This window comes from Belonocnema kinseyi, chromosome 6 (assembly GCF_010883055.1).
Source record: "Belonocnema kinseyi isolate 2016_QV_RU_SX_M_011 chromosome 6, B_treatae_v1, whole genome shotgun sequence".
Lineage (NCBI taxonomy): Eukaryota > Metazoa > Arthropoda > Insecta > Hymenoptera > Cynipidae > Belonocnema > Belonocnema kinseyi.
In genome coordinates, this window is record NC_046662.1 from 47,090,520 (window position 1) to 47,108,236 (window position 17,717).

The following is a 17,717-nucleotide window of genomic DNA, read 5'->3' on the forward strand; positions in this document are numbered from 1 at the left end:
GAAAAATCTTCTAAATGTTTCTTAAAATTAATCTATTTTTTCTACAAATTATAAGTGTTCAGTAGTTATTTATAAATACAAATTTGAAGAAAATTATATTAAATTTGCAGGATTTTCTAGAAGTTGCAGGACAAATGCAATTAATTTTAAAAGTAATATAGAAGTTTTGAAAAAGTTTCAAAAATCATTTTAAATATCATAAATTTAAAACAACTTCTAGATTTCGCAAGATTTTGAAAAAAAAATTTAAAGCTTTTCAAGGACGCTTAAACTAATAAAAATTAAAATAACTTAACTTCTAATTTAAGAACTTTAAAGTTGAAATTTTTTTCACAATTTTTTCTGTTTCTAGCTTAAAATAACTTAATAATATAATTTTGAAAAATTTAAAGATCGTTGATTGATTCTTCAATTTAGAATATTGAAAATGTTAACCATTATTTATATTTTTAGAACATAATCTAAGTAGCTTCGATTTTTAACGTGTAAATTATTGATCATTTGAATAAAGCATTTTTGAATTTAAAAACTTTTAATCTTCAGTTTCAAAAGTTTAAAATTCAACAGTTCAACTTTGGGTGCTCTAATTCATTGTTTATTTTTTATTACTTTAAGTGGCAAAATCTTTAGAATAGATTTCGATTTTTCAACTTTTATTGACCGGGAAAAACCGGGTATTCCATTTCTTGTTTAAAACTGATCTTTTTTAGTTTGCAAATTCATGTATTGTCCTTAAAATTCGTCTTTTTCTGTAGAAAATTAATCTTCTTAGTTATTCATGACTTAGTTTGAAAATCTATGATTTTGGTTGAAAATTAAACTATCAGGTGAAAAATTAATCTACTTTCTAGAAATTTCAACAATTTTGTTAAAATTTTTGTTGTTGTGAATTCAACTGTTTTGTTGAAAACTCGTCTTTTTGGAATGAAAATTAAACTGGTTTGGTAGAACATTTCTTTCTTTGATTGAAAATTGAACTATATTGTTGAAAAATCTTATTTTTCTTTGTCGAATATAAATTTTTTTAAATGAAAATTTAACTAGTTCATTTAGGGTTAAAGTTTATCTTTTTTAGTTGAAAATTCACGTATTTTGTTGAAATTTTGTTTTATTTGATAGAAAATTAAAGATGTAGTCTTAAAATTCTCGCATTTTGGTTTCAAATGTAATTATTTGTTTGAAAACCCTTCATTTTAGTTGAAAATTTATTTCCGGTAAAAAATTAAACTAATTTGTTAAAAAATCTTGATTTTTTTGGTGGAAAATTTGTTTTTAAAATTAAATATAAATAGTCAAATTGAAGATCCATAATTTTAGTTAGAAATTCATCTCTTTGATTAAAAAGTTAATTTGTTTCTTGAAAATTCGTTTTTTTAATTGAATATTAATTTTTATACTGAAAATTTAAATAGGTTCCATTTTTGGTTGAAAATTGATTTTTTTTAATTTTCAATTTCATATGTTTTGTTAAAAAAATTCTTTTTCGATAGAAAATTAATCTTCTTAGTTGAAAATTCATGATTTTTTTTAGAAAATTTATGCATTTTGTTGATAATTGAATTATTTTGTGAAAAAATTCATCTACTATGTAGAAAATTCAAGAATTTTGTCCAAAAGTTTTGTTTGTAAATTCAACTGTTTTGTTTATTATTCGTATTTTTAGATTGAAACTTCAATTGTTTGTTACAAAATTTGACTATATTGTTGAAAAATCGTATTTTTAGTTTAATATCCTCTTCTTTTTACTGAAAGTTTAACTGGTTCATTTATGGTGAAAAATTTATCTTTATTAGGTGTAAAAAAATAATTTTTAAATTAAAAATATAACAGTTTCATTTTTTATATAAAAAAAGTATCTTTTGTAGTTGAAAATTGATCTTTTCCGACAGAAAATTAAACATCCTGCTTAATAGATTTATTTCTTTTCGATAAAAATTAAACTTTTTGTTTGAAAGCTCTTCATTTTAGTTCATCTCTTTGGTCGAAAATTCGAATTTTTTTTTTTAAATATCTTTGTTTTTTTTTTGTAGAAAATTTAACTATTTCAGTTGCATAGCAATCGTTTTCGTTAAAAATGCATCTCTTCGGTTGAAAAGTGAACTAGTTTCGTGAAATTTCGTTTCATTGGTGATATTAATTTTCTATCTAATTTAAGTATTCGATTTTTGATTCAAAATTGATATTTTTTGTTGAAGTGTCGACTATTTGGTAGAAAATGTATCCTTTTTGTTGAAAATTCAACTATGTACTTTTTTGAAAATTCTTTTCTTTTTTTGGCAAAAAACAATTTCTTTAAAATTAAAAGTGTGTATATTCCACTTTTGAATACAAATTTATCTTTTTTATTATAAAAATTGAAGTAATTTGGTTGAACATTAACATTAGCATTATTAATTGGGTTAAAAATGTATGTTTTTGGTTGAAAATTCAATTATTTGTTTGAAAATTATTCATTTCAGTTGAAAATTGAACATTTTTTTTAATAAAAAATTAATTTTTTGAATTCAAAATGTAACTATTGCATTTGTGATTAAAAAAATGATCTATCTTTTTTTAGTTGAAAATTCATGTATCTTGTTAAAGAATCAACTATTTTTTCAAAATTCAATTGTTTCGGGTAAAAAATTGATTTATTTTGTTGAAAATTCATTTTTTATTTGAAAACTCATTTTTTACCGAAAATGTCACTATTACATTTTTGATTTTAAATTAATCTTTTTTAGTTGAAAATTAAACTATTTAGTTGAAAGTACACGTATTTTTTTAATATCGCCTTTTTCAGTAGAACATTAATCTTTTTAGTTAAAAATTGATGTTTTGTGGTTGTAGGTTAAACCTTTTTGTTGGAAATTACAGTTTTCTGGTTAAAAATTCAACTTTTTTGTTGAAAATTCTTGGTGTTTTGGTAGAAAATTGTTTTTTTTTTTAATCCAATTGAACTATTTCTATTGAAAAACAATTATTTGAGTAAAAAATTAATTTATTTGGTTGGAAAGTTAACTAGTTTCTTGAAATGTCTTATTTTTTAATATTCATTTTTTAGCTGAAAAATTAACTGTTGGATTTTTGATGGAAAATTGACCTTTTTTTAGTTTATTTTTTTCTTTTGTAAATTAAACTTTTCGTTGAAAATTCGTTTCTTTTTGTTGGTAAAAAACTAATTTTTCTAATTAAAAATGCAGATAATTTGATTGAAAAATAATGATAATTATTCCGGGTAAATTTATTCAACATTTATTAATTTCCGATCCTTTTTTATTGAAGTAAAATAAAAAATGTATCCTCTTTTGAGTTTTTCAAACAATAAAAATTTTGTTTCTCATGCTTGTAAATGTATTAACTTGAAAAAAATGTTATTGATAGACCCGCAAGTGCGATTAAGAATCGTGAAAGAAGCATGGAAGCGATAGCAGAGCGTGCAGATGAAACCCTAGTACAAAATGACCCTGAAAATAAAAAAGAAACTCCGGAAAATGCTACCGTGAAAAAGGTAGAACGTCGTTCGGAAAGACAGAGGGTCAAAAGACAGATTTTTGCCAATGGGCAAACTGAATCGAAAGAAAATGCGGCTAATGCTAAGATCGAGCGCAAGAGGAAAAGCCTAACTCCCCGGAGAGCATTGACGAGTGACTATTCGTCAGAGGACGGAGACCGAGAAGATCCTCCAAGTAGACCCGGATCTGCCTACGAAATTTACAAAAAAGCTGGCGAATGGTGGAAGTAAGTGGAATTTTATTCTTTTCAAAAGCTTTTATTCTCATTCATGTATTTATTCTTATCTATTTTTTTTTTTTAATGTTTATATTGCCAAAGATTTTAATCATTTCACAAATGGTACCAAATATTTCGCAAAGATTTTCAATATATTTAAAGGATTTTACCAATATTTAAATAATTTCACAAATATTACCAAATATTGGAAAAATATTTCTAAACACTTATAGATATTTTACAAATATTTCAATAATTTGTCCAAGATTAGAATTATTTTGCAACAGTTTGAATAATTTCACAAATATTACCAAATATTTTCAAAATTTCAAGGATTTCTTCGCAAAGATTTCAGAAAGATTTCAAGGATTTTCCGCAGATTTCAAAAATATTTCACTGAGATTTTAATGACTTTCTAAAGATTTTACAAATATTTCAATCATTTCACAAATATTAATAAATATTTTAAAAATATTTTAAATATTTTACAAAGATTTCAATGATATTCTAAATATTTTAGAAAGCTTTCACATATTTCGCAAAGATTTTGTATAGAATAAACAGATTTCAATGATTTCCCAAAGATAGAATAATTTCAAAAATATTATAAAGTATTTCAAAAATATTTTCAAAATTTCAAGGAAGTTTTCAAATATTTCTCAGAGATTTTTTAAAAGATTTTTAAAAATTTGTAAAAGAATCAATGATTTCCTAAAGATTTCAATAATTCCAGAAATATGACCAAAAATATTTCACAAAGGCATAAATGATTTCACAAATATTTTCTAAATTTCACAAACCTTTCAAATGAATTCAATATATTTCAATGATTTTCTACAGATTTCAAAAATATTTTCAATATTTCGCAAAGATTTTGGATAGTTATAAAATATTTCGCAAAGATTTCAGCAATTTAAAAAATATACCAAATACTTCAGAAATATTTTTAAAGGATTTCAATTATTTTCCAAAAGAGATTAAAGATTTAGTACAATTTTTTAATATTTCGCATAAAATTCAAATATTTCACAAGTATTGCCAAGTATTTTAAAAATATTTTCAAAATTTCAAGGATTTCTTCGCAAAGATTTTCAAAGATTTCAGAAAGATTTCAAGGATTTCCTTCAGATATTTAAAGTTACAAATATTTCGCAAAAATTTGGACCAGATTTAAGATATTTTTAAAAGAATCAAAAATTTTCCAAAGATTTCAATAATTTTATAAATATTACTAAATATTGCAAAAATATTTTCAAAATTTGATGGATTTTTCGCAAAGATTTCTAAAAACTCTGAAATATTTCAAGGATTTTCCGCAGATATCAAAGGTTTCAAATATTTCGCAGAGAGTTTGCACAGATTTAAAATATTTTACAGTGAATCATTGTTTTTCCTAAGATTTTACAAATATTTCAATAATTCCACAAATATTACCAAATATTTAAAAAAGACTTCACGAAGGTATTCATGATTTCGCAAAGATTCACAAAGTTCACAAACCTTTCAAAAGTATTTCAATGATTTTCCACAGATTTCAAAAATATTTTAAATATATCACGGAGATTTTAATGACTTTCTAAGGATTTTACAAATATTTCGCAAAGATTTTGAATAGTTATAAAAGATTTCGCAAAGATTTCAATGATATTCTAAATATTCTAAAGATCTGAATAATTGGAAAAATATTACCAAATATTTCAAAAATATTTTCGAAATTTCAAGGATTTTTCTTCGAAAAGATTTTAAGGATTTCCCGCAGATATCAAAGGTTTCAAATATTTTGCAGAGATTTTAAAAAGATTAAAATTATTTTAAAAAGACTCAATGAATTTCCTAAAACTTAAATAATTCCACAAAAATTACCAAATATTTTAAAAAGGCATATGTGATTTTTAAAGATTTTCTAAATTTCACAAACCTTTCAAAAGTATTTCAAAGATTTCAATGATTTTACACAGATTTCTAAAATAATTCAAATATTTCACTGAGATTTCAAATATTTCGCAAAGATTTTGGATATTTATAAGAGGTCTCGCAAAGATTTCAACAATTTCAAAAAAATATCAAATACTTAATTTCCGTGAAGGATTTAAATTATTTTCTAAAGATATTAAAGATTTCGTACAATTTTTTAATATTTCGCAAAGATTTGAAATATTTCGCAAGGATTTCGGGTAGATTCAACAGATTTCACAAATATTTCCATGGTTTTCCAAAGATTTCACAAAGATTTCAATCATTTTTAAATATATTTCGTAAAGATTTGGGGTAAATTAAAAAGATTTTATAAAGTCAAAAGATTTCACGAAGATTTTAATAATTTCAAAAATGTTTCTCAAATATTTCAAAGATTCCAGAAAAATTTCACCAATATTTCAATAATTTCCCAAATATTTTAAATATCTCGCTAAGATTTAAACAATTTCACAAATATTAATAAATATTTTTTAAATATTTTAAAAATTTTACAAAGGTTTAAGTGATTTTCGAAATATTTCACATGGATTTAAAATATTTCACAAAGATTTTGGAATGTTATAAAATATTTCGCAAAGATTTCAACAATTTAAAAAATATGCCAAATACTTCAGAAATATTTTTTAAGGATTTCAAGTATTTTCCAAAAGAGATTAAAGATTTCGTACAATTTTTTTAATCTTTCGCATAGAATTCAAATATTTCACAAGTATTACCAAGTATTTCGCAGAGATTTTAGAAAGATTAAAAATATTTTAAAAAGAATCAATGATTTCCCAATTATTAATAAATATTTTTTTAATTTTACAAAAATTTCAATAGTTTTTTAATACTTAACAAAGGTTTCAAATATTTCGCAAAGATTTCAACAAATTAAAAAATATACCAAATACTTAAAAAATCATTTTAAAGGAAGTCATTTATTTCACAAAAGATATTAAAGATTTCGTGCAATTTTTTAATATTTCGCAAAGATTTCAAATATTTCGCAAATGTTTTGGATAGTTTTAAAAGATTTAAAAAAAAAATTGATTTCCTCAAAATTTCACAAAGACTTAAATGATTTCCTAAAGATATCAATAATTTCACAAATATTTCTAAATATTTCACCAATATTTCTAAATATTTCACCAATATTTCTAAATATTTCACCAATATTTCTAAATATTTCAAAAATATTTTCGAAATTTAAAGAATGTCTTCCCAGCGATTTAAAAAGAATCAAATATTTTCCTAAAATTTCAATAATTCCACAAATATTACCAAATATTTCAACAAAATTTCACAAAGGCATAAATGATTTCAGAAAGATTTCCTAAAATTCACAAACCTTTTAAAAGTATTTCATTGATTTTCCACAGATTTAAAAAATATTTTAAACATGTCATTGAGATTTGAATAATTTTCTAAGGATTTTAAAAAGATTTTGGATACTTATAAAAGATTTCGCAAAGATTTTAACAGTTTAAAAAATATAAAAAATACTTAAAAAATATTCTGAAAGGATTTCAATTATTTTCCAAAGATATTAAAGATTTCGTGCAATTTTTAAATATTTCGCAAAGATTTTGAACAAATTAAAAATATTCACAAGATTTCATAAGTGTTTCAATGATTTTCCAAAGATTTCAATCATTTTTAAAAATATTCCGAAAATATTTCGTTAAGATTTCGGATAAATTAACAAGGTTTCACAAAGGCATAAACGATTTCACGAAGATTTCAATAATTTCACAAATATTAATTAATATTTTTAATATTTTACAAAGATTTCAATTATATTCTAAATCTTTCAGAAAGCTTGCAGATATTTCGCAAAAATATCAATACTTTCACAAACATTACTAAATATTTCAAAAATATTTTCAAAATTTCCAGGATTTCTTCGCAAAGATTGTAGAAAGATTTCAAGAATTTCCCGCAGATATCAAAGGTTTCAAATATTTCGCAGAGATTTTACACAGATTTAAAATATTTTAAAAAGAATCAGTGATTTTCCTAAGATTTCACAAATATTTCAATAATTCTACAAATATTGCCAAATATTTAAAAAAGATTTCACAAAGGCATAAATGATTTCACAAAGATTTCCTAAATTTCACAAACCTTTCAAAAGTATTTTAAAGATTTCAATGATTTTCCACAGATTTTAAAAATAGTTTAAATATTTCACTGAGATTTTAATAATTTTCTAAGGATTTTACAAAGATTTTTAATATTTCGTAAATATTTTGGATCGTTATAAAAGATTCCGCAAAGATTTCAACAATTTCAAAAATATACCAAATACTTTTAAAATATTCTTAAAGGATTTCAATTATTTTTCCAAGATATTAAAGATTTCGTGCAATTGTTAAATATTTCGCAAAGATTTCAAATATTCGCAAAGATTTTGGATAGATTTAAAAGATTTCATGAAGAAATAAAATAATTTCCGACGATTTGAATAATTTCACAAATATTACTAAATATTACAAAAATATTTTCAAAATTTCAAGGATTTCTTCGCAAAGATTTGGAAAGGTTTCAGAAATTTCAATTATTTTCTGCAGGTATCAAATGTTTCAAATATTTTTAAAAGAATCAATGTTTTTCCAAAAATTTCATAGAGATTTTAATCTTTTTTTTTTAAATATATGGTAAAGATTTGGGATAAATTAAAAATATTTCACAAAGGCATAAAAGATTTCATTAATTTCACAAATTTTTCTAAAATATTTCAAAGATTGCAATGGTTTGCCAAATATTTTAAATAACTCACTAAGATTCAAGCAATTTCACAAGTATTAAAAAATATACCAAATACTTCAAAAATATTTTTAAAGGATTTCAATTATTTTCCAAGAGATATTAAAGATTCCGTACAATTTTTTAATATTTTGCAAAGATTTCAAGGATTTCCCGCAGATATCAAAGGATTTTAATGTTTTGCAAAAATTTTGAACAAATGAAAAATATTTTTAAAAGAATTAATGTTTTCCCAAAGATTTCAATAATTCGAAAAATATTTCTAAAGATTTCATAAATGCTCAAGTGATTTCCCAATTATTTCACAAACCTTTCAAAAGTATTTCAAAGATTTCAAAAATATTTTAAATATTTCACTGAGGTTTTAATAATTTTCTAAGGATTTTACAAAAATTTTAAATATTTCGTAAAATTTCTTTTTTTTTGGCTTAAAAATTCATCATCGTAAGTTGAAAATTCAACGATTTTTGAGAAACTTCAACTGTTTTGTGGAAAATTAATCTTTTGGGTTGGGAAATTCCACAATTAGTTCTTTTATTTTTATAACTGAATAATCTTCATCTTTTTTGGTTGAAAATTCAACTAATTTGTTGAAAATGTTTTTGTTTTTTTTGTTTGATCAATTTATCTTTGTAGATCGAAATTTTAATGCTTTTTTTGAGAAACTTCGACGATAAAAATAATATTGAAATAATTTTTGTACCTAAACAAATTCCTAAAATCAAACAAAATTTTTACAAAATATTAATATTCATTAAACTTTCACTTTCAACATTTTACTCAACATTTATTTTTTAATTGAAAACTCATATGTTGTAGTTAAAAAATCTTATTTTTGTTTTAAAAATTCAATTATTTGGTGTTTTATTTTCATAACTGAAACCCCTTTTTTGGTTAAAAATTCAACGATTTTTCAAAAACGTCAAATGTATTGTTCAAATTTTTTTTTAGAAACTTCAACTGTTTTGTGAAAATATAATCTTTTTGGTTTGAAAATTCAACAATTTTTGTTTGATTTTAAGAATTTAGTTAGTAAAATTCTTAAAATCAAACAAAAATTTCATGAAATATAATAATGTTAATTAATCTTTTCTTATCAAAAATTTAATTAAAAATTTCCTTTTTTGTTGAAAATTCATATTTTGGAGTAGAAAAAACTTCTTTTTGTAAAATTCGTGTTTTTGTTTTAAAAATTAAATTATTTGGTGTTTTATGTTCCTGACTGAAACCACTTGTTTGGTTGAAAATTTAACGATTGTTTCGAAATGTTAACTATATTGTTGAAAAATTACTTTTTTATTGAAAATTCGTCTTTTTGGCTTAAAAGTTCATCATCGTAAGTTGAAAATTCAACAATTTTTGAGAAACTTCAACTTTTTTTGGAAAATTATTCTTTTTGATTGGAAATTTCAATAGTTTGATGGAAAATTCAAATTTTTCATTAAAAACAATTTGTTTTATTGAAAATTTAACCGTTTTTTAGAAAATTCCTCACCTATATTGTTGAAAAATTATTTTTTTTTTTTAAATTCTTCTTACTGGCCTAAAAATACATGATTGTAAGTTGAAAATTCAGCCTTTTTTTAGAAACTTCAACTATTTTGTGGAATATTCATTTTTTTCCTTTGAAAATTCAACAATTTGTTTCATTTTATTTTTATAATTGAAAAATCATTTTCTTTTGAAAATTCAACTATTTTTTGATTTGTTAATCGAAATTTTAATCATTTTTTTATAAACTTCAACGATAAAAATAGTCTTGAAATAATTTGAATTACTAAATAAATTCTTATAATCAAACAAAAATTTCATAAAATATTAATATTAATTAATCTTTTGCTTTTAAAATTTAATTTAAAATTTCCTTTTCTAAATTCCCTATTTTCCTAAAAAATCACCCCTTTTCGGCTGTTTTGAGAATATTTTGGGCTGTGAAGTCTGAAATAATGAAAAAAAAAAGTTGAATTTACTTTAATTCCACTTTTATAATCCATATTTGAATAGTCATCTGTATTTATTACAATTTCCCCTTTATTTCGTAAAGCTTGTTTGCCTGATTTCATAACAATAACATGAGAATGTCCTCTGTAGAAATAAATTTGAGCAGGCGAAATCGCTTTTTGTGCCATCAATATTCCACAGTACGAAATCGGTTTTCATTTAATGACTACTGAGAATATTTCTAATTTTTCCTTAAGTTTTTGACATAGTCTATTATATTTATTTATACATTTTTAGTTAATGATATTTATTTTCGTATGGATTCAAGTTAAACGAGAAAAGTAGATACAATTGAAGAATATAATTTCTAATGAAATTAGGTGTTTATTTTTTTTCAAAATTTTATTGTCCTGTTAAAAGCAGCTGTGGGTAAGTAACTTTGTTTTAAGTAATTATGAAAATTAATTTAAATAATTAATTAATTAATTTTCAAAATTTCTTGATTTTTCCTTGCCTAATTTTTCATTTTTCTTGATAATTAATTTTCAAATGCCAGCAAATATTGTCATATTTTTAATAGATATTTTATTATTTTTTTTTAATAAAACCGTATTTCAGATAGAAATTGAAAATTTATTAATTTATTTCAAACGAAAACATGTCTTTTCTACTATAAAAATGGATTTTCATCAAAAATATTAGAATTTTCAACAAAATAATTGAATTTTGAACATAATATTTGAGATTTTTATCTGAAAAGATAAATTCCCAACAAAAAAGTTACATTTTCATTTCAAAAAATTCATTTTAAACAAAAAAAACTTTTCGACTAAACAGTTAAATTTTTAACCCTTCAATCAAAAAAAAAATTTTAATAATTAAAAATTCCATCCAAGAGATGAATTATCAACTAAAAACATAAATCTTTAAGAAAAAAAAATGATTTCTTAACAAAGTGATTTGACCAAGTGTTTCAAACAAAGTGGGTAAATATTCAAACAAAGAAGAAGAGTTTTTAAGGAAAAAGTTGCATTGCCATTAAAATAAAATTATATTTCTACTAAAAGAGATAAGTTTTCCGTTAAAAAAGGTTTTAATTGACTTTTCATGATAAAAATATGGATTTTTAGACTAAAGATAAGTTTCTACGAAAAAAAATTGAATTTTAAATCCGAAAAGACGGATTTTTAACCAAAAAGAATGCTTTTTAAAGAAAATTTTTTAATAATTTATATTCAAATTCCAGCATTTTAATTTTGTCATGCTTGTAAAAAATAATCTTTTATAAACGGAATAAAACAGTATTTCAGATAGATATTTTCAAATTCGCCAATTTATTAATTTATTTTAAACGAAAAAAATGTCTTTCCATCAAAAATACTCGAATTTTCAACAAAAGAATGGAATTTTGAACATAATATCTACATTTTTTTTAACTAAAAAGATAAATTCCCAACAAAAAAGTTTCGTAGTTTATATGTTCACTCAAGAAAGAAATAAAAGTTTATCTTAATTGTTGAGCCTCTAAGCCAAAAGACGAATTTTCTCTACCAAGAAAGTTGTTTTTCTTCCCTAAAAAAAGGAGAATTTTTTATTTTTAACAACAAAAAAAAGGCTTTTAGGCTAAAAAGTTAAATTTTTAACCAGACATACGTCTTCAATCAAAATAATAAAATTTTAACCATTTATTTTAACATTTACCCAAGTACTGGAATTATCAATTAAAAAACATTATTTTTTTTACAAAAAATAGTTAAAATTTCAATCAAAGAGATGAATTGTCAACTGAAAATATAAATCTTGAAGAAAAAAAATTATTTTTAACAATGTGGTTTAACCAAATGTTTCAAAGAAGAAGAATTTTTAAGAAAAAAGTTGCATTTTCATTCAAAGAAAATATTTCTACTGAAACAGATGAATTTTTAAATCAAAAAGATAAATTTACCAAAAAATATTGTAATTTTCTGTTAAAAAGGGTCTTAATTGACTTTTCACGATAAAATATGAATTTTTAAACAAAAAATGAATTTTAATATTATTTAATATTCAAGTATTCAAATATATTTTAATATTCAAATTCGAGCATTTTAATATTTTCATATTTTTAACAAATAATCTTTTCTAAACGGAATAAAACAGTATTTCAGATAGAAATTTGAAATTTTCAAATTTATTAATTTATTTTAAACGAAAAAATATCTTTTCTGATATAAAAATGGATTTTCATCAAAAATACTCGAATTTTGAACATAATATTTTAATGTTTTAAATGAAAAGATAAATTCCTAACAAAAAATGTTGTAGTTTATATTTCAATACGAAAAGTTGATACAAAAATAAAAATTTTAAAACCAAAAGACGAAAAAGTTACATTTTCAGTTTAAAAATTCATATAAAAAAAGGCTTTTCGCTATGAGCCTTCAATAAAAAAAGAGTTTTAACAATTTAGTTTAACTTTTACCCAAGTAAATTAATTATCAGTTAAAAAACATTTTTTTTAAACAAAAAATAATTAAAATTTCAATCAAAGAGATGAATTATCAACTAAAAATCTAAATCTTTAAGAAAAAAAATGATTTTTGAACAAAGTGATTTAACCAAGTATTTCAAACAAAATAGGTGAATACTCAAACAAAGCAGAAGAATTTTTAAGAAAAAAAGTTGCATTTTCATTAAAATAAAATGATATTTCTACTAAAATAGATGAAATTTTAAACAAAAAATAAGTTTCTACGAAAAAAATTGAATTTTCAATCCGAAAAGAACGGATTTTTAATTATTAATATTCAAATTCCAGCATTTTAATATTTTCATATTTTTAACAAATAATCTTGTATAAGCGGAATAAAACAGTATTTCATATACAAATTAAAAATGTGCAAATTTATTAATTTATTTTAAACGAAAAAATGGCTTTTTATAAAAAATACTCGAATTTTTCATAAAAATAATTGAATTTTGAACATAATATTTAAACTTTGTAACTAAAAAGATAAATTTTCTCTGCAAAAGTTGAATTTTCAAATCAAAATATGACTTTTCAGCAAAAAAATTAATTTTTCACGAAATTTGTGCATTTTTGTCCAACAAACATGAAATTTCAAACCAAGAAAATTGTTTTTTTTTCCAAAAAAGGGAGAGTTTTTAACTACATAAAAAACAGCCATCTTAAAAAAGGGAAAAGTTACATTTGTAGTTAAAAAATCTATTTTAAAGCAAAAAAAAAGGCTTTTCGACTAAACAGTTAAATTTTGAACCAGGAATAAACCTTCAGAAAAAAAAATTTTAACAATGGAAATGTCAGGGAATTTTTTTTAAAGTCAGGGAATTTTTTCGCGAGAATGTTTAATTTTTATTTAAATATCAATATCAAATAAAATAAAATGGCTTCTTTATTTGTGAAAATAACTTTCTATTACTGTATGTAACCATTTTGTTGAATTATTGTTTTTAATTAATTTTTTTAACCTGAAAATTTAAATATTCTATTTTTGGTTAAAAATTGATCGTTTTTAGTTGAAAATTCAAGTATCTCGTTATAAAGGCAACTGATGTTGAAAATACCTCTTTTTTTAGTTGAATTATAATATTTTTGATTAAAAATTAAAATCTTTTTCGATTGAAATATCAACAGCTGCATTATTTTTTTCAGAATCCTTTTTTTAATGAACATTGATGATATTTAATAATACAAATTATTTTTATTTAAAGTTCATCATATTAAATAAAAATTTATCTCTTTGGTTGATATCTATTTTGTTGGCAATTCATCTTTTTTAGTAAAAATTAATCTTCTTCATTGAAAATTCATCTTTTTGGTTAAAAACCTATTACATTTTTGATTGAAAATAAATATTTTTTAGTTCAAAATCCATCTAATTTGTATTTTAGGGTTAAAAATTCTACTCTTTTGTAGAAAAGTTGTCTTTTTGATATGAAATTTCAATAATTTGATAGAAAATTCAACTTTTTCATTGGAAATTAATTTGTTTTATTAAAAATTTAACTATTTTTTTTAGAAAATTCATCTCCTATGTTGTGGAAAAATTACTTTTTTCTTGAAAATTCGTCCTTTTATTGCAAATTTGCCCGTTTTAGTTGCAAATTTGTCTTTTTTTTTAATTTAAAAATTAAACTCTTGTTTAAAATTCATGTATTTTGTTGATACATCGTCCTTTTAAGTAAAAAATTAATTTTCTGATTTAAAAATGTCACTTTTTTTGTTATAAATTTAAGTATTCTGGTTAAATATTCATAATTTTATTTGAAAAATGATCTTTTTTATTGAAAATTCCACTATTCTAGTTGAAAATTCACCATTTTAGTGGAAAATTCTTCACTTTGTTCAAAAATGTAACTATGCTTTTAAACATTATTTTGGTTTTTGTTAATTTTATTTTGTTTTTACTGAAAATATAACTATTCCAATTGAATATTCTATTATTATATATTTATATATTTATATAATTGGCAATTTGTCTCAGTCCGTTAAAAATTCGTCTTTTTTGATATAAGTTAATCTTCTTGTTAGAAAACTTATCTTTTTGGTTGAAAATTAAACTATTTTGTTAAAAATCCGTTTTTTTTTTAATTAATTTTTTCTTATCTGAAAATTTAACTATTCCAGTGTTGATCGAAAATTGATGTTTTAGTTAAAAATTCATCATTGTGATTGAAAATTCTTCTTTTTGTTGTTGAAAATTAATTTTTTTTATCTGAAAATTTTACTATTTAATTTTTGATCGAAAATTGATGTTTTAGTTCAAAATTAATCACTTTGATTGAAAATTCAACTATATTAGTTAAAAAATTATAATCTTAGTTGGAAATTCATCATTTTGATTGAAAATGAAACTATTTTGTTAAAAATTCGTTTTTATTTTGTTGAAATTAAATTTTGTTATTGGAAATTGTATTATTTTTAGTGCAAAATTCAACTATTTCGTTAAAAATTGATAAAAAAAGAATCTTCTGGTTTAAAAATTTATCTTTTTGATTCAAAATTTAACTATTGTAACTGAGAATTTACCTTTTTCATTTTAGTTTGATAAGTAATTGTCTGTTGAATTGTCAATTAAAAAAATTACTTTTTGCATTTTTATTTGAAGAAAAAAATTATATTTTTACTCAAACAGATGAATTTTTAAACAATTTTTTTTTAAACAAGAAATAAGTTTCTACGAAAAAAATTATATTTTCAATCCAAAAAGACGGATTTTTAACCAAAAAGAATGATTTTTCAACAAAATTATTGTATTCTCTGCCAGATAAAAGTTAAAAATTCGTCTTTTTGTGGTAAAAATTCAACTCTGGTTAGAAATTTAACTTTTTTGTTGAAAATTTAACTGTTAATAGAACCCAATAACAAAAGGCTAAATTTTTTTGCTTAAGATTTTATAATTTTTTTGCAGAAAAAAATTTTTTTATTTTTTTGTTAAAAATTCAACTCTTTGGTTAGAAATTAAACTTTTTTTATTGAAAATTTAACTGGTAATGGAACCCAGTAAGAAAAGTCAAATATTTTTGCTTGACAATTATATTATTTTTTGAAGAAAAAAAAATTATTTCTTTTTGTTTGAAAAATTTATTTTTTTGTCGAAAATTCAATAAATTGTTGGTTGATTAATAAACTTTTTTGTTAAAAATTCGTTTGTTTGGATTAAAAATTGAACTCTTTGTTTAGAAATTAAACTTTTTTCTTGAAAATTTAACTGTTAATAGAACCCATCAAGAAAAGCCAAATATTTTTGCTTGACAATTTTATAATTTTTTTTTTTAAGAAAAAAAAATCTTTATTTTTTTGTTAAAAACTCCACTCTTTGGTTAGAAATTAAACCTTTTTATTGAAAATTTAACTGTTAATAGAACCCAATCGGAAAAGCCAAATATTTTTTCTTGACAATTATATTATTTTTTTGAAGAAAAAAACACTATTTATTATTATTTATTTATTTTTTTTTTTTTTTGAAAATTCAATTATTTCTTGGTTGATTAATAAACTTTTTTGTTGAAAATTCGTCTTTTTGGGGTAAAAATGCAACTCTTTGGTTAGAAATTAAATTTTTTTGTTGAAGAATAATATTTTGGGTTGAAAATTTAACTGTTAATAGATCCCATTAAGAAAAGCCAAATATTTTTGCTTGACAATTTTATAATTTTTTTTTTAAGAAAAAAAAATTCTTTATTTTTTTGTTAAAAACTCCACTCTTTGGTTAGAAATTAAACCTTTTTATTGAATATTTAACTGTTAATAGAACCCAATCGGAAAAGCCAAATATTTTTTCTTGACAATTATATTATTTTTTTGAAGAAAAAAACATTATTTATTATTATTTATTTATTTATTTTTTTTTTTGAAAATTCAATTATTTCTTGGTTGATTAATAAACATTTTTGTTGAAAATTCGTCTTTTTGGGGTAAAAATTCCACTCTGGTTAGAAATTAAACTTTTTCATTGGAAATTGAACTTTTAATAGAACCCAATAAGAAAAGTCAAATATTTTTGTTTGGCAATTATATTATTTTTTTGAAGAAAAAAAATTATTTATTATTGTTTGAGAAATTTATTCAATTGAATGTAAAAGTTGAATGTAAAAATTCAACTCTGGTTAGAAATTTAACTTTTTTGTTGAAAATTTAACTGTTAATAGAACCCAATAAGAGAAAGCCAAATATTTTTGCTTGACAATTTTATAATTTTTTTGCAGAAAAAAAATTATTTATTTTTTGTTTGTTAAAAATTCATCAATTCTTTGATTAGAAATTAAACTTTTTTTATTGAAAATTTAACTTTTAATAGAACCCAATCGGAAAAGCCAAATATTTTTGCTTGACAATTATATATTTTTTTTTTAAGAAAAAAACATTATTTATTATTATTTTTTTTTTTTTTTTTGAAAATTCAATAATTTCTTGGTTGATTAATAAACTTTTTTGTTGAAAATTCGTCTTTTTGGGGTAAAAATTCAACTCTGGTTAGAAATTAAACTTTTTCATTGGAAATTGAACTTTTAATAGAACCCAATAAGAGAAGTCAAATATCTTTGTTTGACAATTATAATATTTTTTTGAAGAAGAAAAAATTATTTATTATTGTTTGAAAAATTTATTTTTTGTCCAAATTTCAATAATTTGTTGGTTGATTAATCAACTTTTATGTTAAAAATTCGACTTTTTGGTTTAAAAATTCAACTCTCGTTAGAAATTGAATTTTTGATGTTGAAAATTTAACTGTTAGTAGAACCCAATAAGAAAAGCCAGATATTTTGGCTTGACAATTTCATAATTTTTTTGAAGAAAAAAAAATTCTTTATTTTTTGGTTAAAAACTCCACTCTTTG

General features: G+C 21.3%; 1 protein-coding gene across 4 annotated transcripts in view; it reads left to right on the forward strand.

The window, feature by feature from the left end:
* Nucleotides 1-17,717, forward strand: part of LOC117174105 (SUN domain-containing protein 1-like) — a 110,018-nt gene that overhangs the window by 18,174 nt on the left and 74,127 nt on the right. For 3 of the 4 annotated variants that reach the window (XM_033362854.1, XM_033362856.1, XM_033362855.1), the window contains exon 3: nucleotides 3,364-3,720. In XM_033362854.1, coding sequence (XP_033218745.1) covers nucleotides 3,364-3,720 — 357 coding nt within the window. Of the gene's footprint in view, nucleotides 1-3,363; nucleotides 3,721-10,566; nucleotides 10,807-17,717 lie in introns of those variants that run through there. The other variant, XM_033362857.1, reaches the window with a different exon arrangement.